General features: G+C 45.6%; 2 protein-coding genes across 2 annotated transcripts; one reads left to right on the forward strand and one right to left on the reverse strand.

Moving 5' to 3' along the window:
• Window positions 1-231: 231 nt before the first annotated feature.
• Window positions 232-8367, forward strand: LOC149280380 (protein CutA homolog). The gene is made up of 6 exons (XM_089500630.1): window positions 232-273; window positions 6672-6817; window positions 7219-7278; window positions 7529-7574; window positions 7954-8003; window positions 8268-8367. Exons 1-6 carry the CDS (start codon window positions 232-234, stop codon window positions 8365-8367), a joined length of 444 nt encoding a protein of 147 aa, XP_089356756.1.
• A 3195-nt stretch (window positions 8368-11562) lies between these two features.
• On the reverse strand, window positions 11563-19354 carry LOC149280381 (PHD finger protein 1-like). Its single transcript, XM_089500695.1, has 14 exons — window positions 19181-19354; window positions 17660-17741; window positions 16910-17005; window positions 16735-16835; window positions 16509-16657; window positions 16233-16328; window positions 15701-15769; window positions 15412-15535; window positions 15269-15336; window positions 14477-14617; window positions 14215-14329; window positions 12813-12910; window positions 12499-12576; window positions 11563-11809 (listed from the first exon to the last, which is right to left on the reverse strand). The coding sequence occupies exons 1-14, from the start codon at window positions 19352-19354 to the stop codon at window positions 11563-11565; spliced, it is 1638 nt and encodes a 545-aa protein (XP_089356821.1).
• Window positions 19355-26636: the final 7282 nt, after the last annotated feature.

The following is a 26636-nucleotide window of genomic DNA, read 5'->3' on the forward strand; positions in this document are numbered from 1 at the left end:
TGCTGTAGAACTATTACATTTTGGTGTAAATCCCACATTTTCCGGGTCCTGTGTCAATACTGTGATTTTTGTTTAATCAAGACCTTCACAAAAATACGTCTCATACCCCACGTGCCAAAAATAAGCACTTTTTGACGACATCACAAGCCATTTTCTTTATCTAGGTCACTATTTCCATCTTAGTATCTTTCTCTCTCTGTGCATGTCCCTAAAGAGAGACGGATCTCCCCAATGACAGCTTCCTGTAGCGCCTGTGATGTCATCAAGCTGCAGGTAACAGAACTTCCCTTTACACAAAATAATTGAAACCCTAACAAAAATAACAATATGACATCATAATCAGTATTTTTACACCCGATTACCTGAATTATGTTGGTATTATTTCTTACATACAAAAAGAACCATAGAATACAGAAAGAAAACATGGAAAGAAGTACATTTCCTGCCCTCCTGTCGGCGCACTTTTTAAACAATTTGATTTCCACAGATCTGGCATCAAACTCCCATGTGGAAGGGTAAGGGAACCCGAGCCAGCGTTACTTTCTGTGACCAAAAGCCCTAACAATAATAATAATAATTAAATACGATGTAAGTCCAAGCCTGCCATGATGATCAGGACTAGACGGAGGCATGGTGTAAGAGTGAATCCCTGTACGTGGAGTCAACGTAAAATAAGGACAGCCCATGTATTGTTCTCTTTGCATTGTTGTATTTGATCAATAATAATAAAAACATCCTAGTAAAACTTTATTAAAATATTTTAATGCATATGAGGTCCCTTTAAATTTTCTTGCAGTTCCTTGCCATGCAGCTGATGTGTTGGCACATGGTGTCCTTACTGCCAGTCAGCTCCATGGCTGCTCAACAAGCCCACCCACATTGTTGTAGGGACACCGCTGCGCACCTGCCTCCCCGGGGTGGTCCAACCTGAACTGGCCTGGTCCAGGTTGGACTGGCCCTTTGTGAACAATTTTGGACTGGCCCAGAGGGCAATTGTCTGCCCCTGGGCATGTTAGAAGAGCATTTCCCGCATGGCTTGAATGGTAAAGTGAAAAATGATGATGGACAATAGACCTCTATCTCTAATTTACACTTTACATAGAAAAGCGATAAGCCACATCAGGTAGTAACACGGCTCATTCAGGACTTCTGAGTGATACTTCTCCCAACTCTATCAGCCAGTCCCCTCTCTGTCACCTGGCTGAACTCCAGCGAGAACCCCACTCAATGGAAGCCAACATCAACAAGGCAGGACTCTCTCCATCTATCCAGACCAGATAAAGCCTAGACAGCGGAAGCCTCCTCTTCTGCACGTCTACAGCAGTGATCTGTCAGCATCACCAAAACAACTGGAAACGGGATGCATTCAAAACACGAGACAACACCGTCGAAATGAACTTAACCCCCCGCACGTGGGCCACCTCAAGGTAGAGGAGCCTTGGTGAGCCATAAAGACGGTGATGTCCATGCCACACGCGTGTTATGAGACCCGGCGTGAAGCTTCTCTGTCCAGAGGAACCCGGCAATCGCGTCACTTTTACGACGGCTTATTCAAATACTTATGGAACTAACGATCCATGGAAGAGATAGTAAAATCATACAGAGAATCTGAGGTCATCCTCAATCTGGAGCATCCACACATTTCATTGGGTTTAGTGAAAAGACAACATGCCATCCCCACTAAATATCTGGAGAAAGGGACCGAACGTACACAGATCTATGAAGTTGTGATAAATTAGAGCGTCTCACCCCCTCTGTATTATGGAGAGAGACAGCTTATGTCTTAGGACCCTGGGATATAAAGCAAGAGACAGAGCTGATGGAATTGGAAGCGGATGGAATTAAGAGTGTGAAACCTAAAAGCAAACAGCGCTACCAAAAACTATATATAAATAAGGAACGATTGTCCATTAGACAGCAGGACGCGTTCAAATATAAAGACAGATAGAGAACGAGACTCGGGGAAAGGCACTGAGAGCTAGATTAACCGAGAATATATTCAAAATAAAGCGTCGATTAATAGCAAGAGATATCAGGAGGAGACGCAGAGCTCGGATACGTAACGGACTCGCGATAAATACTCATTATGGCATTTTACCCCATACCGTCTAAAAGAATTGATATCATAACCATTAGAACGGCGGATCAACGAGCCGCTTCTACAGAGAACCCCATAAGGATGACAAAACAACCGGGAACCGTTAGCAGAAGTGATAATATACAGCCAAAAGTTAGAGAGAGAGATATACGGAGAGAGAGGGAAATGGAGAGAGAGAGAGATATATATGAAGAGAGAGAGAGGGGAATGGACAGAGAGAGAGATATACGGAGAGAGAGATGGATAGAGAGAGGAACGGAGAGAGAGAGATGGATAGAGAGAGAGAGAGAGGAACGGATAGAGAGAGAGGGGGGAACAGAGAGAGAGAGAGAGAGAGAGGATCAGAGAAGAGGAGATACCGTTACATACAAAGTAGCTGACAGGCGCAAAGTTTGAGGCATCCATAAATAGGGAATTGGAAAGTAGAGGATGCGGAAAACGGGTTTTTAAATGATAGAGAGCTGCGGACCAGAAGAGATGACAAGTTAAAGAAAGCCACCGATGCAGGGAGGACACAGAAGTGCAGGGGGGTCTTCGAGGGAAAAAAAAAAACAAATTTAGGGTTTCAACATACATCCGGCAAATGTTTACCTCTGAAGGGCGCATAAAACATCATTCCACAGCTAAGACGTGAATCTGAACATCGAAAATCCCCCGGAGAGAACGACACCGGGAGAAGGAGAGGAGTTTAATCACATTGGGGACAGAGATGATGTGACTGCAGGGGAGAGAGATGGAGACAGAGAGAGAGATGGATTGAGGGAGAAAGGGAGATGGAAGGGATGCTATTAAGGTTAATAGGCAGAATATACATTAAATAAATACACATATAAATCTATGTACAGGGAATGCACGACGGGGAGGAAATACAATGTGGAGGATGAAAAGGTACGGAGTGTTTAATGGATCAGGAAAGGAGGTGTTGGGATAAAATGTATTTACAAATACAGGCAGAGATGGAATGGAAATTATAGCGGGGTGTTCAATTTAAATGAAAGAAAAAACAAAGGAGCAATAAAATGGGGGTGTAGGAAAAGAGGAGAAATATGGGGGAGATAGATAGATAGGGGAAGAGGGGAGGAGAGGAGGAATAGTCTAAAAAAAAAAAAAACCCAGGCCGTCAGATTTTGCAGCTGGATATCTAGAGAGAAGGAGGGGGGAAGAGGAGGGAAACGGGAAAGATGGAGAGAGCGGAGGAGGAGGAGGGGAAGGATGCTCAGAATGAGATGCTGCATCAGATAGAGGAGGTGGAGAGGATGGAGGGATAGGAGGAGAGATGAAAAAGGAGAGAGGAGGGAGGTTGGAGGAATGTAAGTGTGAATGGAGGGAGGAGAGATGAGGAGAGAGGGGAATAAAATGGGACAGGGCGAGCTGCACTAAACAGTGTTCTCCAGCAGGCCACGGGGCAAGACACTCCATCCTCACTACAGAAAAACCACAACATACGACGGAACGCATTCCCATCACCGACAGGAACGATGTGTGGCGGACCCCGACACCGGATACAACTACTACCCTTTAAAAAAAAAAAAAAATCCCCCCCAAAAATAATTAAAAAATTGCCCATCAGGCAGAAAGCGTGTCTGTTAAGTCATTAAACATAGCATCGGTGCGCATGCACAGCGCACCCTAACACTGCCGTGCACTAAGGCTTTCTGATGCATGTGCGCGAGTGCATGCTCAGATAATGGCAATAAATGCAATCTAATCACTATATGTATGTATGTATGTGTGTGTTTATATATATATATACCCTTTTGTTTGCGCTTATGGTCATGTTACACACATCACACATACCCATTGTACAGCGCTGCTGAATATGATGGCTCTATATATATATATATATTTTATGTGTGTATATATACATATATATTTTTCATTGGACTACAATGAGCACAGCAATGTTCATTGTTTGCATATGTGTGTGTGTGTGTGTGTGTGTGTGTGTGTGTGTATATATATATACATATATGTGTATGTATAAATATATGTATGTGTATATACACACATAGAGACCAAGAGCATTGCTTCTCGTATGTTCGCTTGGCACATGCATGTTCACATGCAGCATGTACAGGTTATGCAGGTATGATAAAGCCTCCATACACAGCGGCGGGTTGTAATGGAGATTGCTGCAGGATTCGCCGTCCGCACACAGCACACACCGGTTCTGTCACACACAGGGCATGCACAAGCGAACAACCACGACGCATGTGTGTGTGCATGTTCATGCCGTAGGCGTAGCATGTAAATATACACACATGAAACGTCACCCCGGGATACAACTCCCATGGTGCACCGTTGCTTCTGGCTGCAGCCTCTGTCTCTGCGTCAATGACCTCAATAAAGTTGCGCGAAATGACATATTTCCTGTTCCCATAGAAACGTAACGGGTGCCATCTTACTTGGGGCGTAAACAAAAAGTGTCAGGCTCAAAAAACGGAAAGGAGGTGTGAGAGCTGAGTGGGAGGTTGAGGCGGGCGCCATATTTGTTGAGGCGCTTTCACGTCAGGAATAAGCAGATAAGGTTCCGGGTGAAAGGTCACGGCTGCCTTCTGTCTAGGTAAATGTGCTTGCGGTTTGTAGTTACTAGAGTCACTGTAACTTTGTCTTCGGGTATATGTGGGCATTTGAGTGATGTAATAAAATAATAATTATAATAATTTCACTCTGGCCCAAAGGTATAAAATCTCACGTAAATCTTTATGTAGCATGTCCACTATTATTATTTGTTATTGTTTTATACAGCACCATCATATTCCGCAGTGTTGTACAATGGGTAAACAGGACATGACTTGTGTGTATCTATCTATATATATATGTGTATATATATATATATATATATATATATATATATATATATATATGTGTGTGTGTGTAATATGTTATATGTTGTGTGTCCATGTAGGTAGATATGAGAATATATAATTAATTATGAGTAATTATTGTTATAGAATTATATATATATAGATATGAGGGATTGTAAATTTGGAATTTAATCTCATTTAATATATATATAATTTCTATAGGTGTATTTTACATTTTAAATACAGTATATGATGTATAGGATCAGCTTACTTTAGTGTATAATGCTTTGGCCTTGAGAAAATCTGCATAAAAATATGACCCAAATGAGAAAATGCCTTTTTTTCCCTCTCATAAGACTATAAAAAAATGGAATTTAAAGATGAAAATGAAAAATGTATCATTTTTGATCGGGAAGAGAGAGTATTAACATCTTGTAACGGGTAAAACTAAATGGTGGGGGGACAAATATCTTTTCTGGTTTCTTTTGAAACTTTTAGGGAAAACGCCTAAATTGAGATGATTTCTGCGGGTATTAGAAAGTCGGAACACAAAAAGATACAAGAGGGTTGATCGTCCCTCTCCTGCCGCACAGAAGTCTCATTAGTGGAGTCCAGAGAAGGCTTTAAATTGAATTTCATTTGGGTTAAAAGGCAGTCTCTCTGATCCAGCTCCAGCCATGAAAAGTTCGACAGGACTCGCCAAACTTGGGGTACTTTGGCGTAGTGGGGGGCTGAGGGGTATACGGCCGTATAGTGTGGCGGTATCCCCAATATTTACACCCTAGATGAATGCCGTTGGCTGGGTGCGCTGAATTCCTACTTTGTTTTATTAGAAAGTTGGAAAACTGTGTAAAAAAGTGCGTTCCTGCTGATGGTATAAATAATGCCACCGACTGTAGGAAGGAGGGCAGGAAAATTAGCTTTTACTCCCCCCCCCCCCAGTGTACATGCATATGTACAGGGGTCTTGCTGAACCCCGCCCCCTGGGGCATTTGCTGAGCCAGCGCTGGAGCTGACTAGGGGTAAGTATACATCTGTGTGTGGGGGTGATTCTGCGGGATCTTTACGGGCACTTGTGGCCCCCTTTAATAAAAACCCAGTCCTGCAGGAGGTCAGATCTAGAACCTTTTCTAGATTCAGCACCGCAGCCGGCTGGACAGCTCCGCTTGGATCTCGCTCTTGTGTTTGATGCGGAACTCATCTCATTAATAAGTAATGAAGCGGTTATCGTCTCGCCCTCTTCTAATCTCCCGCTAATGAGGTGTCAGCCGGTGGCTTCGTTACAGGAGAGCAGAGTCCTGTCGTTTACATCGCTAGACGGTCGGGCGGCAGAATGTCTGCGTGTTAGAAAGTAACGTGTTCATCTGAATGGGGTATGAATAGGAATGATAGTAACACATGCTGACGGTGTGCTCCTAGGTCAGGACTCTACAGAATTGGCACGCTGCTGCTTGTGCATGCGCCCTGTCTCCGGATCCCTGCAGTGCTGGGCAGTGATAGCGGCTGGCTGTGTGAGTATAATCACTAACCGCTGTGTTTAAATATATATAATTAGACCCCCAGAGGAAACTAGATTTAATGTTTCAAAGACTTGTCTCTGTAATTCCTCCCCACTGTGTGTGCGGCTCGTGTATAAAAAGGGAGGAGAACGCATATGGACCTTTATGTGCGCCTACACAGGAGAATGAAGTATCCACTCACTGTGCAGCTTTAATTAAGTTGCTGTTCCTGTCTGTTAAAGGGTTAATCTCCCATTGTGCCCCCAGGCGGTGCTGCTGTGTATGACTCCCCTGTTCCTGAGGATTGTGGGATTGCGATTTTTCTCGATGGCTTCCGACGCGTACGCAACAGGATCGCTCTCCGCGGCCTACGTCACCTGCCCTAATGACAAAGTGGCCAAAGACATAGCCCGGTATGTAATACGGGGGTCCCTTATATCCGCGTAGGAGATTTCCGTAGTGTGTTGCAAAATGGGAACTGAAAGGACACATATAAGCTTACCTCCCAACTGTCCCTGTTTAGGAGGGACAGTCCCTCTTTGGACCCAAGTCACAGCTTGGAATGCCTGCTGGGTACATGGGACATGATAGAGCCTGTGCCTTTTAAATCATCTTGGCGTGATATGTGTTTTAGTGATCCTGTCACACACATAGTACATGGGTGGTGTTCCAGTTGAGCTTATGTCGCAGTCCTCTGGGAACACAGATTGATTCCCCTGTCCGCGTGTGACGTGTGCTCGGTGAGATTCCCCAGAAACTGGGGGCCAGACCCCGATGTGCTTCGTTTACAGATACGTTACTGGTTTTTCTGCAGGGGTCTGGTGGAGCGGAGGTTGGCGGCCTGCGTGAACGTCATACCGCAGATAACATCCATGTGAGTGGCGCTCAGGTCCTGTCTCCTTGCCGTATGTTCTCAGGTCTCGCTTTCTAACCTGATGATGTGAGGATCCCGTAGAGCTGCATTGAAATGATTCTACATAACGTGACAGAGGTTTTCTCCGGGTGCTCTGTTTGGCCGTCTGTCTGCCTGTGTCTGTGTGTCTGTCCGCGCAGAGTCCGTCAGGCCTATCTCTGTCCTTGTATCTTTCCCATCTGGTCTCGTTTTCCTGTTTTTTTTCCCGTAGATATGAGTGGAAAGGAAAAATAGAAGAGGATAGTGAGATCTTGCTGGTAAGAGTCCTCTCCCACCTGCCAGCACCGGCAGCACATCATAAAGCTCATCTCCAATCATATTAAAACAGACACATCAGTAAAGAAAATGCATTGACCTATCAGAGGCTTAGATGTAATGTAAGGATGTCTTGGTTTATTGCGAGGGTGGTAGATAGATGAGACAGTCTTCCAGCTGAGGTGGTAGAGGGCAATACAGTGAGGGAATTTAAACATTCATGGGATAGGCATATGGCTCCTGCAAATAACCTCCGGTAATATAGAGACAGAGGTAGGGCCCTGTGTGAAAGACAGCTGATTAGATGTGTGTAAGTGTACTCTATGTTTCTATCACAGTTTCCATGCCACTCACACTCACCTTTTTTTTTTTTTTGTATAGATGATTAAAACCAGAACCTCCAAAGTTGCGGCTCTGACGGAGTACGTCAGGTGAGGGAAGAGATGATGTCGGCTCTTTCCCTGCGCATGCTGCAAGGGCTGGGGGTTCCATATACAGAATTGCAAGCAAATGCATTGGCCAAGGCAAAACTGGTTATAGTTGTCGGCCTCGGAGGCTGGTGATATCACTCCGTATCTCATGCAGATGAATGTTTACGTCACCGGTGGAAAAGTCCATCCAGAATATTCAGTCCCCCGTAGAAGCCCCTTTTAAAGATGTCCCTTTTAAATAGCGTTTTCTTTCAATGTCTTCAGATCGGTTCATCCGTACGAAGTCTGTGAGGTCATCAGCCTCCCCATCGAGCAGGGGAACCCCCCGTACTTGAAGTGGCTCGCAGAGACGGTTCCCGAGTGACGTCTGCCTGATGCTGCCGTAAAGTAAAATAAATCTGTTTATAATCCGGGACGTCTCAGATATGTGTGAAGATCTCATTACATTAAACTGAGAGATCTCAGCTGTATCGTATTACTCTGTCATATGATAAATAGACCCCCCTCGTCCCATGGTATGATCCAACTAACCGCCATCATGGTAAGCGCAGTAATGGTGGCCATATCAGTAACAGAGCCTCTTGCAGCGGCTGCTGAGTCTGTCAGTCGTTGTGTGGCAGAGCGTTGTTACATTGCTTGAGGTCTTCGTAAATGCAGTTGGTGCCAACAAGTAACTCCATTCACTCACAGCCATTTTTGTTATATGGTATATAACACACTACACTGACAGACATTCATTCACACAAGATCACAACTCACAGACAATCAAAGAATGTAATATAACAAAAGAACAATCATATAACAGGGATTACAACTCACAGCACTCACAGACAATCAGAGAACATAAAAGAACAATCATATAACACAGAGCTCAACTCGCATAACTCACAAATCGCAATTGACTCAAAGTAGGAGACGCACAAGAACACCGCGCTCGGAGACGGGCACTCACACGCACAGACACAACTAAGAACTCACATCACTCACGACTCGCAATCAACTCAAAGTAGCAGACGCACACTCAGCCCTCAGATTAGCACGACTAGTAAAACTCACAGGCACTTTCATGACTGACGCACTCACACTGGCGTGCCTCACACCTCACATTTCATTAGCCATAAGTCCCGAGTTCCTCTCCCGGCTGCAGGTTCCTCCGTCTCGCACTAGGGGGAGCACTAAGGCTGCCAGCAGAAGGAGGTGACTATGGACTCTATCCACTAAACATTGAGTTGTGGTATGAACTCTTACTTCACTATTATTTAGGACTGAGCTGACCCTGTATAATGTATAATTCAATGGGTGACGAGACTGAAGGAATGACAGATTTAAGTATACATTATACAGGGCAGCCAAGCTCTTAGTGCAGCAGAAGCTCGTAATGTACATCGAAGTCAAGGAGCTGAAACCACAACTCTCCTGCAAACTCTCTCTTTAGTGAATAGACACACAATGCGGGGGTGCTGCCCCTAAACTCTGTGTAACTCCAACAGCAGAGGGCCGGAGAGAGGGTAGAAAGGGCCAGATGCATACGTTATATGAGGCGGGTGGAAGCTTTCTGGATAGATAGAAAAAGTACTGTTTTTACTGTTTTACTATTTTTGGTTTCGTACCAAAACTTATATTATTGGCTCGTTGGTAATTTAAAGGTGCTTTTGCATGAAGAGTGTAAGCGAACAGCACAGAGCCGAGACAGTAATAAATACCCCGTATAAATGCCCCTGCGGAGTATTATCTGCTCCGTTTATAGGGGAGCTTCAGCTTCAAAGCGTTTGGCGTAACTGAATTTATTTAAATCACCGCGGCTTCTTCGGTTTTTTTAATAGTAGGAATAGGTTTGTAGGCGTTTGGTTTAAAAAGGAATATTTTACCCCAGAGAGAACAAATAGTTAATTTCTTAACTGCCCTCCCTTCTCACCCCACACTTACTCAAAAAGGTTCTGGAACCAGCTTCCCAGCAACTTATAGAACCAATTAATTAATGAGGGGAAAAAATCTCCAAACAGGAAGTGAAGGTGACTGCTCCGATGGTATACTCATAAAGAAATCTCCACAGGAAGTGAAGGTGACTGCTCCTATGGTATACTCATAAAGAAATCTCCACAGGAAGTGAAGGTGACTGCTCCGATGGTATACTCATAAAGAAATCTCCACAGGAAGTGAAGGTGACTGCTCCTATGGTATACTCATAAATAAATCTCCACAGGAAGTGAAGGTGACTTCTCCTATGGTATACTCATAAATAAATCTCCAAACAGGAAGTGAAGGTGACTGCTCCTATGGTATACTCATAAATAAATCTCCAAACAGAAAGTGAAGGTGACTACTCGTATGGTATACTCATAAAGAAATCTCCACAGGAAGTGAACGTGACTGCTCCCATGGTATACTCATAAAGAAATCTCCACAGGAAGTGAAGGTGACTGCTCCTATGGTATACTCATAAATAAATCTCCACAGGAAGTGAAGGTGACTTCTCCTATGGTATACTCATAAATAAATCTCCAAACAGGAAGTGAAGGTGACTGCTCCTATGGTATACTCATAAATAAATCTCCAAACAGGAAGTGAAGGTGACTGCTCCTATGGTATACTCAAAGAAATCTCCACAGGAAGTGAACGTGACTGCTCCCATGGTATACTCATAAATAAATCTCCAAACAGGAAGTGAAGGTGACTGCTCCCATGGTATACTCATATAGTGCTTAAAGACACTTATTTTAACCTTATGTAGGTTTATTTAGTGCATTCAACTGCAAAATGTAGGGTTTGGGAAAGGGGCAGATCTGCTTTAATGTGTTCTTTTTCTTATGGAGTACCAATTAGAAACAGAGAATCTGCCGGCAGACCGGCCCGTCTAGTAGCCCGTTTCTCCTACTGTAAAGACTCAGACCTTAATCAGTCGTTGGTCTCGTCTTAGACTCAGCCAATGTTTAAATTGCCACTTTAGCTAGGAGGCTGTTCCACCTATCTACCACCCTCTATATAAAGTAAAACCTTTATGATTAGCTCCATCAGCCAAGGTTTTCAGAGTGTTTTTGGGGTCCTAGAGAGATGTACCCAGAACCCGTTTAATAGAAGATAAGACGCAGAAGACCCAGGTCTCACTTTTTATATCATTACTGTCCCACAAACACCACATTGGACCAGAGTTTATCACAAACAAAGAAACCTGATTCCGTTTTATGTCACAGCTGCTCAGCAGAGAGCTCTTGACCTGGAATGTCTATCATCATATATGGTCCTTAGAACCCAATCCCACATCGTGGCTCTCAAAAGGATGAGATAAAATAGACAAAAAAAAGAAACCAAAGACTTTTTCCTCCTCTTATAGTAAGACCATCCCAATTATAATGCAGTCTCCAGGATGTGACATTGTAAGTAACACGTGACGGACAAGAAGCATGAGCATTGCTATGTACACGCGTGTACAGAGTTCGGAGGGGACCATGGAGCTATGTACAGGAAGCGGAGATCACGGAATCCTCAGAGGACACGCATGGGGTTGGAAGGAGCGCTGAGAATGCGTGTTTACGTCCCTCTCCGGCGTGCCTTGCAGCTCTCAGAAGATGTCTCCTCCACCGCACTCCACCAGGTATTCGACTGTACCCTGCGCTGTCACCCTACGGGCGAGAACGCGTTGGTTTTGATCGGATGATGCCGGCCATTTACATGCCCCCGGAGACGAGGAGGAGGAAGGCTGGGAAGGAGAGATCCATGCGCTGGCGAGAACGGTCTGGGAGGGACCTGGGGTCATCTCCAACATCCCCGAGAACTGAGGAGCATCGAGGGCTTCAGCAGATACCTCGCTGTGGAAAGAAGAGGCTTTCATAAACATTCACTGATAGACACGTGGAGAACCAACAACCGCCGGCACACAACACACTGAACCCCCCTAGAGTGGGGTGCGCAGCTCTGGAGACCCCCATCTCCGGGGGGATAGTGACGTTTCAGAGAGAGTTCAGAGGAGGGCGACTCGAACGGCGCATGGTTTGAAGAATAAAAAGTATGAGGAAAGATTAAGGAAGCCTTGTCCGGCTTGGGGGATGGGAGAGAGAGATTTAAGTACATAAAGGGATTTAATAAAGTACGGGAGGAAAGTTTATTTCAAAAGAAGGAGAAACGTTACAACAACAGACCAAAATCTAGCACTAGAGCAGGGGCGTCCAACCATCGGCCCTCCAGCTGCTGCAGGACTACATCTCCCATCCTCCCCAGCCAGCCCCTTAGCTGAAACAGCATTATGGGAGATGTAGTCCTGCAGCAGCTGGAGGGCCGCAGGTTGGACGCCCCTGCACTAGAGGGTCGGAGGGTGAGATGGAACAGAAGGAAGTTTTTCTTTACTGAAAGAGTAGTAGGTAAGTGGAACAGTCTCCCAGAGACCAACGTCTGACTAGACGAAGCCGATCTGTATGTTTCAGCCGTTGTTATTTTTCATGACGTCTTTTCACCGACATGCATAGAGGGTTAGAAGAAATCAGCTTATTCGCTTTCTTACCCGGACTGCAGGGAGGCCGCTACAGATCCGGAAGTGTTGGCAGACGGATGGAAGGAGGCGAACATCCTGATGGGGGAACTGGAAGAAATTCATATTATTCATTCTAAGTCACCCAAGGTTTTGAGTAACCCCAACACCTCCATTTGCCCCTTTGCTCTGCCGAGCCTTATTCACACTTAATTTAATTCATAAAATGCAAAGTCCTTAAGGAGGAAGCCAATAACCAGGCTGATCATTTTCAGGAGCACAAGGCTTAGCGGACAGATCCCCGTCATCGCCATGGTCTACCTTCAGCTTGGTTCTACGGTCCTCACCTCTGCAGACACCGCGCTTCTGTGCGCCGGAAGTTGTAAACACTACCACGGTATCCCAGATACTCCTGGTGAGAGCTAAACGAATTCTGTACCACCTCCTGCAATCGAGACAAACGTGTCAGTGGCCTGAGGGGTGACGGCGACTAAATACCTCATCGCTGATGTGTGTGATCGCCTCCCGCATATCATCATGAATAAAGAACATTGCTGCACGGGGTAGATGTCCGACTTTCAGGGCCACACGCGCGACCCAGCAAGAAATCCAACTCGCTGACAGAACATTTTAACTGCAGTGATACAGAAGTAGCTCCTCTGTGAAGTCCTTTACAGCATGCAATAGCTTATGGGCTTTGCCAACTGCTGCCTACCTTTACAGCGGCCATAAAGAGCTACTGTGTGATCTTATCAGAGACAGGGATGTATCAGCATAGGTGTCCGTGTCCGCCATCGCATGCTTACTTACTTTACTATGCAAGAAGAACACGCAGTGCCTCCAAAGCATCCTTCACTTCCTTCCTACAGACATGTCACATGTATTAACAGAACGTGCAATACGCTGGAATATCCCCTTTAAATCCCAGGTAATCTGAAGCCCGCAGGAGGCTGTCACTGTCTACTCTTTATCAAAGAACCAGAATAGATGATCTGCGGCCCCCAAAAAATCAACATATTTAGAGAGGTCTGCGCTCTCGTATATGAGATCTTTGGGGGGTGGGGGGCACATTGGTCCTGTTTCCCTGATTTCAATATCATTGAATAATGAATAATATCTTCCTAAAAGATTACCTGGGGTCCAATCTAAACCTTTAAACTTCATATGGACGGCGAGAAGGGTGGCCGTCCAACAGGAGCCGTCTCAACATGCAACAAATGACTCGCTGACTGTTTGCTGTTTAAATGGAAGCTTTAGCTCGTTATCAGAGCACGGAAAGCAGAGGATCGGATCAGTTCAGAAGGAAAGGTATCTCCCAGAATAAGGTACATTGAGGTTTGAAGCAGATGGGTATATACCGTCCCCCAATAATGCCACAAAGCTGCAGGTATATCGCCCTCTGTATGGAATAACGGGTGTATTTAATGCAGTTTGCGGTCTGAAACATCGCTTACCGATGTTCTAGCCGGCAGAAAGTATTTGTCTCTTGGATATGAAATTCAAACTTCAAATCCCAAAGGGAGTATCAGTGTTCTGTTCCTTGGATGGTTTGCAATGTAACACGGACAGCAGATGAAACACGTATGGTACGTGACTGTCCCGTGTAAAGTTCTAGATGGGGAAACGTGACCCTTGTCATCGTTCCGGGGTAACCTCCCATAGAATTATATCTCAGGAATGGAAACATATTATTTAGTTCCCAATAAATGGAAGAAAATACCTTTTAGGTGAAGGCGCGTTTGTCGTTACCTTGGTAAGAGCTCTGCGCAGCCTCCGCCTCTCCCTCCGGGTCCGCTGCTCTATGCTCCGCGTTCTCTTTTGGTGTGGGGGTCGTTTCAGGACCCGCATCCTCCCTGAAAGGGAACTGCAAGAGATCTTTATATCCGCTCGCTGGGAGGGGAAGGGAAATACGTACTGCAGAGCGATGCACGGTATGCGTAAAGTGAGGGCCGGTGGGCTTGTGGCGGAGCGTACAATGCGCGGCAGCAAGCGGCGGGTCGGGGTCCCTCACCTTACGCAGGGAGTGGGGCTTCTCACGTCCGTCTCGCGTAGCCTCAGCACGGTGTCTGGGTTCTGCGGCGCTGGAGGTGGGACGCGGCTCTGCAGCCCAAACAGACACTTCTTCTTTTTTATCTCTTTCCCGGAGATAAACCTACGGGGGGCAAAAAAAATCCCCCTGTACACTACAGGATAGAATAGATGGATCCCACGACGCTCCCGAAGTCACGAGTTTCATGTTCCTCTGTTCGATAATTTAGGAACCGGAGTATGAAACTATAATGTGCGAAGCTCGGGTCAACTGGGGCTAAAAGGGTCTGTTTAATGCCCCCTCTAAAGAATACATATTAAAGTACTCTATGTGTAACCCAATGCGCATCCTTCCAAAATGAAAAAAAAGAAGCACTTACCTGACCAACAAGCTGCAGCTCTGCTGCATCAGCTGCCCTACTCCATGGTAACAACATTAGTTTGAAGCAGCCAATCAGTGGCGGGAAAGAGCTCCAATGAAATCAATGGGAGTGCTTGCTGCGCATGTGCATGAGGGGGTTAAGTATATCATGTGTGGGAGATGGGGACAGCTAAAAACATCTGCACTGCAAATAAGGGGGCCAGTAGAAGGAGCACAGGGGGGGGATTTGGCATTTGAAAAATGGACACCATGAAAATCTAAAGGGACCACACAGCTGTCACCTGTGCTAAAGTACATATGATGGCTGGAGTGTCCCTTTAACTGGTCACATATAAGTCAGTAAGGGAATTCCTTGGGTGCTCGCATTTCGACAAATACTCGTCGCGTCCTTACCTGTCCTTCTGGGCTGTGAGAGCGTGCAGCAAATGCGAGTATCGCTCGGCCCGCGGGGTGTCTGTGAGCTGAACGGGAGAGGCCGTTAGAGTAGAATCAGGAATGAGGAGTTTGTGATCAGCGGACGTGTTGAAGTCACTTACCTCGCCCAACACTAAACTCTCCCAGTTCTCGTTAACAAAAGACAGAATTTCTCGTTCAAAGTCAAAATATTTCTTCTTACAACAAATACTTAGATGATACAAGACGAGGTGTGAGACGTCCACCCTGCGGGCGACAGAGGAAAGGATAATAATTAGAATAAAAATAATCCAGACCGCGAGCGACACGAGAAATGGTTCGTCTGATACACGTATGTTCTACGCAAGACCACCCAGCCATCCATCCATCTCAGAAGGTATCGCACCCCAAATTTGTCTGCCGCACACTCACCATCCAAGGGGGAGTCTCCAGGCGCTTTCTGGACCTCTGGTGCAGACGGAGCACTCAAACACGTAAAATCTGGGGGGGGGGGGAGACACGGGAGTGAAAAGTGATAGAAAAATGTCAGGAGGAGGAAGAGAGAGAAGTGAAAGCATACAGAATGGAAGGGGGAGAGGTGAAGGAAGAGAGGGGAATGAAAAAGAAGTGATATAGAAGTGAGTGAGAGGAGATCAGGCTGGTTAGTGAATAAGGAGAGTACAATGCTAAGTTCACTATACATTATCACTATCATTAAAACGCACGGACCACGCTGGGGTTACGATCAGCGGGTGGTCATACAGCCGACGAACAATGCGTTTCTTATGTTGATATATTATATAGAATCATAGAATATGCCGGCAGATCGGCCCCATTCGGCCCCCTGTTTATCCTGCTGTAAAGACTCAGTCTTGTTTTAAACCAACACAGAAACGAATGAGACAAACACCGCCTGCGTCAGTATGCGATGTACAGGGAGGCCGCGCATGCCGGGGATACGTACCTGTCTCCGTACAGCAGGGGTTTGCTCAGGCACTGGGTGCAAGCCTCATGAAACCACTGTAAACAGCGACAGCACTGCAGCATCTTCATGTTCCATCTAAGGGAACAGAGATCTGTGTGTATATTTACATGTGTGAATACATACATGTACAACCGCGGCACCCCTGAGCCAGTTCACCCAGGTCCCGTGTTCCTGGAGCCATACTTACTCTGCGGCACCCACCCTCTCCCTCGCGTAAACCACCCCCAGTCCACATGTTACTTACGCCATACTTACTCTCCAGGCCCCCCACAGTAGCAGTAACATTGCTGTTTATTGGTCAGATGCAGCGGATCCCACTCTAAAGACTTCAGCTGATAGGGAAGAGACAGCTTCATGTGCAGCATAGACCGCGCATACGGGCCTTTCTTTAGAGCGCCACCTCTCTGCAAGACACACGGGGTTTAGGTAAACAAGCCCTCTGATCTGCCCCGGCCATGGGCGCCCACAAACAAGCAGGTACCTTGGTGGCCACGGCAAACACGCACTGTCTGCACATCCAGGAGCTCCCTGGACAGTCGGCGTCTCCTGGGACGTTGGGAACGTGGCATTCCTGGTGGTACGCTGTGGGCGCAAGCGCACGGTTAGAGCGAATCAAACAATAGCAGCGACAAACACGCAACGGGCTCTCGTCTTACCGTGTTTACATTTCCCGCAGTGGACGAGTTTGTTGTCCGGGGAACACGCCTGTGAGTTGCACACGCAGCACAGCTGCTCCTTCCCGGGCACGGCAGCTACACGGCAGCAGGAGAGAGGAGCCGGTTAGAGCGCGGGCCAAACGTTGGGCTGTCTTTCCGCATTACGCACCTTACTCACAGATCATACAATTTTATATAAAAACATATTTTTTGCACGGCTTGTCGATGTGGATGAGCATGCGCGGCCTTTTACACACAGTTGCACCACGGGATGTGTCGTTACACAGCATCCAACGGAAGATTTGGGGTTGGGTATTAAAAGCTACAATTTTATTTTTGCCCAAACGATGCTAAAATTTCCTGGATTACACTCTAGATATTATCGGCGAGCGCTTGCCAATAGACGATAAATGCCAAGTTGGGGCAAAAAGGGACGGAAAAAAATGAATGTAAATTTAAAATGTATCCATCAAAGGACATGTCATGTGATGTCATACTTAAACTGTAAGCTAAAAGTTTAGATAAGGGGCAGTCGCTCTGAGGGTGAGACCTCTGAGGTCCCGAAAGCTTGTGTGACGTTACGTGGTGTTACTAAAAGGTATCAATAAAGGCTGCGTCTTCTTGTTGGCTGCTATGGCTACAGAGTATCCATCTCCATAAAGAAATAGGGAAGAAAATACAATTTGTGGTCATTTTCTTTTATCTGCATCCTTGGGAAAGGCTTTTGCGGGATGAGAAGTGGCCGCTTACGAGGGAAGATGTCTTTCCACAGGACAGAGAACTGAGAGTTATCCTCAAAGCGGACGAGACAGGTCTCCTGAGCGCTGTCCACCTGCGAGAGATACGAGACATCCCAATGAGGGAGCGGCGCAGATATGAACAGGACTAGACAGGCAGATCCAGAGAGTCGGAAGGTGGAGAAGAACGGGGTGAAATGAGGTGGAGGGAACAACAGATGGAGGAGAAATGAAGGGGAGAAAGAATGAAAAAAGAGCTAATGAGGAAAGGGGGCTTAAAGGGACAGTACCATGAAAAATAAAATATTAACAATTGACAAATATTTTTACATATTTTATTAAATATAATGGGTGCAAATGCCTCTGTGACACCAGTAGGGGGTGTGTCTTATTACATCACGTTGTCACTCAGCACCGAGGCTCCGCCCAGCACCGAGGCTCCGCCCAGCGGATTGTAGCAGCTATTTATACCGGTAATAGTGAATTCTGTAACTCTGCAGTGTCTGCCGAGATTATTTTGCTGCTAGTGTCCCTTTAACAAATCTCCTGTCCTGAAGAAGATGCTGGGTGCATAATGGGTAAGATCAGGGGCGTTAATACAGTCCCAGCGTGAGTTAATAATGACGCACTTTTAAAATAACAACAATAAAAATAATGACAATAACTACAACAATCATAATAATAATAATAATAATAAGCACCTTTATCTTCGTGGGAGCGGTATATGTCAGACAGAAAGAGATACAAAGGTATGAATGAGACCCATATGTTAAAATAGAAGTACCACTAATTATATAATACCACGTGCAACATTCTTTCACACACACTACCATTCAAAAGTTTGGGGTCACTGAGCTGTTTTCATGAAAAACAAGGACATTTCTGGTTGTAACGTAATCCACCAATTAGCCTTTTAAACTTAAACTTGAATCAGTGAACACAACGTGCCATTGGAACACAGGAGTGATGGGAGTGATAAAGGGCCATTGGAACACAGGAGTGATGGGAGTGATAAAGGGCCATTGGAACACAGGAGTGATGGGAGTGATAAAGGGCCATTGGAACACAGGAGTGATGGGAGTGATAAAGGGCCATTGGAACACAGGAGTGATGGGAGTGATAAAGGGCCATTGGAACACAGGAGTGATGGGAGTGATAAAGGGCCATTGGAACACAGGAGTGATGGGAGTGATAAAGGGCCATTGGAACACAGGAGTGATGGGAGTGATAAAGGGCCATTGGAACACAGGAGTGATGGGAGTGATAAAGGGCCATTGGAACACAGGAGTGATGGGAGTGATAAAGGGCCTCTGTGCGCCTATGAAGAGATTCCATTAAAAAATCTGCCGTTTCCAACAATAATCATTTACCCCGTCTGCACTGGATTTCTGTTTTCTTAATGAAACTTTTAGACGGTATTGTGTGTATATATATATATTATGTGCTATTTATTTGTTAGCAATCGACTTAGTGATACTTCCTAGTTGAAGTAGGAGAGGAAGTATGAGTTGGCATAAAGGTTGATCCCAGTCACCTTCTTGATTATTCCGAGATAGAGCAGTCCGTCCGTCCAGCGCGCCAGGACATCCTGACCTTCCCAGAAACGAGCCAAAGTCTGAAAGCGTGGCCGTTTCACCAGAGCCGGCGTCACCCTGGGGCTGGCAGGCGTTGTACGGTTATGCCGGGTCGGGGGCTCCCGTCCCTCCATCACATTGTAAAACGAACCTGCGGAGATGGAGGAGAGAGAGAAAGAGAGGAGAGAGGAGGCGGCTTCTGGAAAAGCGCGGCTTAACATTCGCAAACAATAGATGTTACTGATACGGCAAATAATTAATAAGATGTTGCGGCTACCAAAGGGGACCAAATACCAACAAGGCTGCAGGGTTCACCGCTGGAATAACGATAGTGAATCGGAACGATCATGGACTAGGTTAAAGGTGCTGTTCCACCTACTCTGCTGAATCTACCATTTGAAAACTCAACGCAGATTTAGAAACAGTATTCTTAGCGCTGCTGAATGCCCAGACCCTGCCCGGGAAATCATTCTGAAATCAAAAATTCAGTCCGATTTTGCGTCATTCATACTTTTGCAGGAACCACTTTGATGTCACGTGACACATAAAGCAAGCACTGATGTACTGCTGCCATGGAAACCCAAAAAAGGCTTCTTAAAAGTCATGTGATTAGACAGAGTAAAGAATAAAATGGCAGATCTGATAAGGGTTATTTGCTGAACGTAGCAGAGAGAGCAATAAATGTCTGTCTAAATGGAACAGCACCTTTAACCCTGGTCCCCCGGTGTTTTTATGTGATTATATATATATATATATATATATATATATATATATAATCCTTTTCACTAAATACCAAATCACGTGTACTTTATGAAACAGCCACAACTCAAATCCAACCAGGGGGATTACGGTGAAAATGAGTGTAATGACCAGCGAGGCGGACTCTACTGCGGCAAGAACGTTCAGAATTAAGATTAAAGAACCTGATAACGGTCGGTTACTGAATAATAAACATACATCTTCTCTTTGTAGTTTGATTTCTTCCAGCGCTTTGTACAATGGGGGTAAAACTGTGGCGGCTCTGGAATCATTCTGCCCTTTCAGTGGCATCTCACTTATGACATGTTACGCAGCCGTGATGACATCATGGCTCTGTAACATGTGAAATATTTACCCTTTAATATCCGCAGTGAAGATTCTTTGGAGCGACTCGCCAAATAACTCTAATACGGGCCCTCATGGAAACTTGACTTGTCATTAGGATAGACATGAGTCACCCGAATTCAAGCAGGGATATATGATCACAAAAGGGTAGAATAGAATGGAGTCGGCTCCAGACCGTGTAACCCTGAGAATCTGCCCCTTCCGCCTGGGTCTCTGAAATTGGGGTAAACATCCTAAAACTCGGGGTCAAACCCAGGAGTGGTGACTGGGAATAGGGCGATATGATTTAATGCCCGCTGTCCATTAAACATATATTTATGATAAACATTAAGTATTTCTTTATTCTGTGCTCAAGTATGGATTTCCTTCCACCCCGACCTCTCTGGAGGACCCAACACCGATTAAAATAGTTTATTACATCCGGGAGGATAAGGAGAGGTCGGGTCCGCGTTGGATTGAACTCAGGTTTAGGCAGGCGACACATTCTCTGGAGTCCGATCGCTATCTTTATCAGCGAACGCGAGCCGGAGCCGAGGGCATCAGAGCAGGCGATTAGAAAGAAACCCGAGCAATTTATCACCACTAAGCGGCTGCAGCCCGTAGCGAGCGCCGCTATAAATCCTCTCGCAAACTATACGATATAAAGATGGTCAGCGATTAGCGCAGAACTGCCGAGTCCTGTCCACACGATCATTAAACTCCCACAGCTTCAGGACATTACAAACCAACAAGTAAATTACTTACACGGCTGTCACTTATTAACGGGTTACAATCAGAGCCCCCAGATTAAGAGTTTGGGATCCAGATTTAAGGGTTAATTATCCTACTTGGGACTTATTCCCACCACCTCGCAGGAGCCTTAAATGCGTGGGGGGGGGGGTTTAAACATGCATGGGGTCGGCACAGTGATGAATTTACCTTTGGGGCCGCCCTTGGACCCTACCTGGGAACTTCTGGTCTCCGGCTATGCAGAGCCTTCCCTTGCGGGATGCAGCCATTTAAAGGAAAAATGGGCAGGGAGCGGGGCATGTCAAGACCCCCCTCCCGCAAGATTCGGGTCTTGACCCAGAGAACCGGAGCTTCACCCAGAGTTCTCCGGGTCAAACCTGGAGGGTTCCCAGCTATGCCTACAGGTACAATAATGGCGTGCAGCGCCTATAAGAAAGGGAGCGCTGGGCTATGACATCATATCCGAACGCGCAGCGCCTTTTAATGAGGCTTATGGAAGCTGCCGCCCCATGCACCGGTCGGCCTAGGCCGTGTAGGCTTATGGCTCCTGAATCTAAGACGAGACCAACGACTGATTAAGGTCGGAGTCTATAAAGCAGGAAAGATGGGCAACTAGACGGGGCGATCTGCGGGCAAATTCTATGATGAGGCCCCACTTATTAGGTTAATCAAATAATCCACAGACTAACATGTTATTAATATGAACACCGGTAAATAACGCGTTACTTAGTACTCAACCCCCCCCCCATCATCATCATCATCATCATCTATGGTTTATTACAGTCTCTGGACTGCGGTGAAGTTTGGCAGAAACCCCCCACCCATAATCCATGCGCTGCATGTAGCTCCGTGTAGTTTGATAGCGTGTTGGGTGAATGATTACCGCATGATCATACAAGCAAGACTGTATACATCCACCTGAAGCAATGGTTGACACATGCATTACAGCCTTGAAATGTGGTGTATTAAAGGTGCAATCCCACTCGCAATAACTCGCAGCACGCAAGCACTCACATCTCTTTATTTTCACTCCATCCAAGCCATCGTTAAGCCATCCAACCAGTTCTAGAACACACAGGCCACAAATCAAGCAGTATTTGGGTTTTTTTTATATACAAGGATTGCACCTTTAATTGCTTAAAAAAAACTTTAATATATAATATTAAAAAATATGAAAAGAATTTAATGAAAACAAAAGTGATGAGATGCTTTAAGCGAGTGGCACACAGACATTTATACGCTAATTACGCAGACCGATGACGTGACAAAGGAACACGGAACATAATTATTATTGTAAGACCATAGAGAGGAACAGCAGAGGCCACGGCGGTCTGTTTTTTTTGTTACAATGACTTTTCGCCCCTTAGCACGGTTCCCGTTATACTTTTCACACGGACTCCCTCCTCTAGGCTGCGATGTGATCTCTCAAACGGCCTGCATTTTATTCAATGTTCCGGACAGCAAAGCGTTCTAGATTTTATTTCTAGAAGACCCCGGAGCGATATATTTCGGCTTTCTTCTTGGGACCTCCTGAAACACAAATTCTCCTTTCTTTACACAGATCGGAGGTTACAGCGAAGGCCGTTGCTAAGGAGCCGCAAACTCCTTGACTACCGCTAGATTATTATTTTGGAATTATTCAACCTTTTTTTTTGCAACTTTACGCATAAAAAACAAATGTACATGTCTAACATATAACTAGAATTCGCTATTCCTGTCCAAACTATAAAAGGGACAGTTTAATGTCCCAACACCCCCGCTACAGACAAATGCATGCTAAAGCACTCCGAGTAACCCTCTGTGAGCACCTAAAAAAAAGAAAGCACCTGAAGTAGAAGCTGCAGCCTTGCTGCCCTCCTCCTCCATGGTCCAACGATTCTTGCCGCACGATGGCAGCCAATCAGCAACAGGAACGCGTCCCCATCACATCCTCAACAGGAGAATATTCTGCACATGGGGGTCCAAAACAGATCCCCCCCCCACAGCAGTTTACCAGCCAGGGCTGGAGCTGCCTAGTGGTGGGAATTTCACATACACTTTCTAACTAGAAGGGGGGGGGGGGTAGGGGGCTGCATTCTGCATAATACTGTCTTTATAAGGGGGGGGGCATCAAAACACTTAAAGGGGCCAGAGCTATTAAATGCATTGAAGTGCACGATGGCTGGAGTGCCCCTTTAACAGAGAACAACAATATGCAAGCCTCCAATACTCTTCTATAGAGTTACATTGCATTGTCTTGCCCATGACTGGTTAACCCCTTCCTTAGCCAATTACCCCACGCACATAGCTAAATAAGGCGCTATTTCCTTTTTTTTGAAGAATGTGTGAAAAGCAAACATGCCCCAATGCTTTTATTTTATTGCAATACCACACGGCCTCCCTCTCATGGTAATTGGCCTCTCCTGTTCCTCTCAGACGGCGCTTCCCTCACCCCGGGGTCCCCTCAGCTTCCTCCCCCGGCTCCTCCTCCTCTTCCACTCGCTGTCACTCGGTGCCTTCCTCTTCTCCACACCCAGGGGGGTCCGGCCAGTAGATTACGCTCTCTCGTTCATTCCTCGGGCCGCACCTCGGCCCGAGTGACGCAGCAGCCTAAAGGCAGGAGGAGTCAGTCAACGACCGCGGCTACGTCACCACACCCACCCCCGGAGCCAGCCAATCGGAACGATTCGAGGAAATAAAGGGTTGGTCGAAGTTTTACCCCTTTTCGCAAATAACAGGGCGGGGCAAAGGCGGGAAGACCTGTCAGTTGTAGTAGCCAATGACTGTGCTTAGAGAAGAAGGCGGGAAAACCTTAATAAATACTTTAACCAATCACAGAAGGGATGATAGAAAAAAAAGCATTGATTACCCGTCTGCAAATAACTGGGCGGGAAAACTTCTGTCCAATCAAAAGTGTGGTCAGTGTAGACTGGTTTCCATTTCGGTGCTTTGGGCACTTTCTGTTTTAGCGTGTCTCCGTTACCTCAGGTAACGGGGGGGGAGCAGGCAAAGAGCAAAAGGTTCCATATTAAAAGGTACTGAGGTACTTTATATACATGGAGTAAAGCAGGATTCCATGATAGAATTATAAAGTGTATTGTTTTTATATGCAATTAACATTTGCTGAGGGCCTCTAAAAAAAGAGGGCATTGAGGTCTCGTAAAGTATGAGAGATGTATAGGTCACCATAAGAAGAATGTACAGTTTCTTGACAAAGAAAGTGAATTTACTTAATTAACTCCTTAAGGGTTTCTTGCAGGGATGATATGGCTGGGTTTATTTTACATGTATGTATATGCACTATATAGACAAAAGTATTGGGACACCTGACTGTTACACCAACAGGGGCTTTTATGTACTGGGGTGCAGCCCTGCTAGAATAGAAAGGGGGAAGATTGGGGAAGACCCCTTTCCATTCCAGCATGACTGCGCCCCAGTGCACCAAGCAAGCTCCATAAACACATGGTGAGATGAGTTTGGGGTGGAGGAACTTGACCGGCCGCACAGAGCTCTGACCTCAACCTCATCGCGCACCTTTGGGATGAACTGGAACGGAGATTGCGAGCCGGGCGTCCCGTCCGACATCAGTGTCTGACCTCACAAACGCTCTACTGGATGAACGGGAAATAATTCCCACAGAAACTCTGCAACATCTTGAGGAAATCCTTCCCAGAAGAGTGGAAGCCGTTATTATATTTGTATTTAGAATGTGATGTCAGAAAAGTCTCTGTTGGTGTAATGGTCAGGTGTCCCAATATGTTTGTCTATATAGCGTGTGTTTGCATGTATTTTACTTTATCAATGTACAGAGATTAACTTTGGGGTCTTCTATGACCTCAGAGATCTTTATAAACACAGGGGAACTGTCATATGACTGGTAACATCACCAGTAGGATTCCTCTCAACAGCACTCAGGGGCATCATATGGGGACCATCTTTGCAGCCCTATGACAGCTGTCATTAAGCTTTAGCAAACCCAAGTCCCCTCCGCTTTGGATTCTCTGGTGACATCAGTGATGACTTCACTGTCAGGAAATGCCTCAACTTTTGTTCAGGTATTTAAAACCCTGGTTAATGTAACGGAGCTCAGTTACAGCACTGTCACATTCAATCTGACAGCTCGAGGACAGAAATATCATCCATAGCTGTCAGAAGGGAGACCAGGCTATCATTTGGCAAAAGGGGCATGACATGGGGGATATATCCTTGGCCCTCAAGGACCATTTATTTTGTTACATATCCTCTCTGTTCAAAATGGCGACGGGGTTATTGGGACACTACAGTGTCCAAGGGAGCCCCTAATAAATGCACATGAAAGTACTTTGTAAGTAGTTTCATGCATTGTTATTATACTTTATTTATAAAGCGCCGACAGATTCCGCAGCGCTGTAAAAAGATGAAAATGTTACAGATAACGACAAGTACAATACAGCAATTGACATCAAGATACAAGAGGAATGGAGGGCCCTGTACTTACCTTAAGGAGAAGCTGCAGGAAAGCGATCCCGTTGAAATTGATGGGAACCCTTTCCGTGCATTCCCTCAGGTGCCTGGAGTGTTCCATGACCCAGCCCTGGAGGGGACGTACGGCACGTACATCACGTGCGTGGGAATGCATTCGGCAGAATACATCTCCTTAACAGCAAATGGGGGGGGGTGCATGTATATGGAGGGATTCTGCATCTGCAAGGGCAATGCTCTTTAATGTATAAGGAACTGTCAGCTATCATATGCATTGCAGCACACATGATGGCTGGACGGTGACTTCAAAACATAGACCTGAAAGACACGTGACCAAAGACTCAAGATATCCACTTATTAGATATACAAATCCATATATGTAAAAGATACGGAAAGATGGCTGTTCTGCTGTGTGCGCGCGTATTACGTATAGTGACGCCATGTTGTGCAGTTTTATTATAATTCAGGGCTTCGAGTAATAAAAAGACCGGTTGATTAACGTGACCGTTATAATGTATATCCAGATCGGTGCAGCACAGCTACAGCTCGCCCCACTAACGCTCTAGAGATGAGCGGCAGACCGACGCCGGAAGCGGAAGTGACGACCTGCTCGGAGTGGGAGAGCGTTTGTGTGTAGACGGGATGGAGTGTACGGCACCGGGATGAGCTGAGAGCCGTATCCTAACCGGAAGCAGACGGGAGAGATCCAGGTGTGTGTACCCTGAGTACATGTATGTGCGTTATCCCATGTAGTCACCGTCATGTTACATTATAAAGATGTATTATGTGTGTATTTTTTTCTGTTTTAGTTTCTTTTGTCAGATTCCCCCCCCCTACTGTTGCTAAAATTACCAGCAGGGTAAGGGTCATTTAAAATAAATATATATATTTATTTTTTCTCCCCCATGCCTTGTGATTTTTAGCATTGGATTTATTTGTTAAATTGTGTATGTGTATATAATTGAAAATATATATATATATATATTAAATATATATCATATTAAAAATAAATAAATGGCACTCACACACATTGAAGTCTTGGTAAATAAAGAAAAAAAGAGAAATTGGCATCTCATCACCAGCTGAATCTAGAGACCTTTATCAAGAGCATCATATTATGTATTCTAGAATTTCAGCAATGCA

This window comes from Sceloporus occidentalis, unplaced genomic scaffold (genome assembly GCF_023333645.1).
Source record: "Sceloporus occidentalis isolate IW3139 unplaced genomic scaffold, rSceOcc1.0.p SCAF_157, whole genome shotgun sequence".
Classification (NCBI taxonomy): Eukaryota; Metazoa; Chordata; class Lepidosauria; order Squamata; family Phrynosomatidae; genus Sceloporus; species Sceloporus occidentalis.

Coding starts and splice junctions, on each gene's coding strand:
- LOC149280380 (XM_089500630.1), top strand. CDS start 232: ATGACAGCTTCCTGTAGCGCCTGTGATGTCATCAAGCTGCAG. Junction 6,818..7,218: donor GTGGCCAAAGACATAGCCCG/GTATGTAATACG, acceptor GTTTTTCTGCAG/GGGTCTGGTGGAGCGGAGGT. Junction 7,575..7,953: donor AGGATAGTGAGATCTTGCTG/GTAAGAGTCCTC, acceptor TTTTTTGTATAG/ATGATTAAAACCAGAACCTC.
- LOC149280381 (XM_089500695.1), bottom strand. CDS start 19,354: ATGGAGGGACGGGAGCCCCCGACCCGGCATAACCGTACAACGCCTGCC. Junction 16,658..16,734: donor TGTTTGCCGTGGCCACCAAG/GTACCTGCTTGT, acceptor TGTGTCTTGCAG/AGAGGTGGCGCTCTAAAGAA. Junction 15,770..16,232: donor CCCCTGCTGTACGGAGACAG/GTACGTATCCCC, acceptor CCCCCCCCCCAG/ATTTTACGTGTTTGAGTGCT.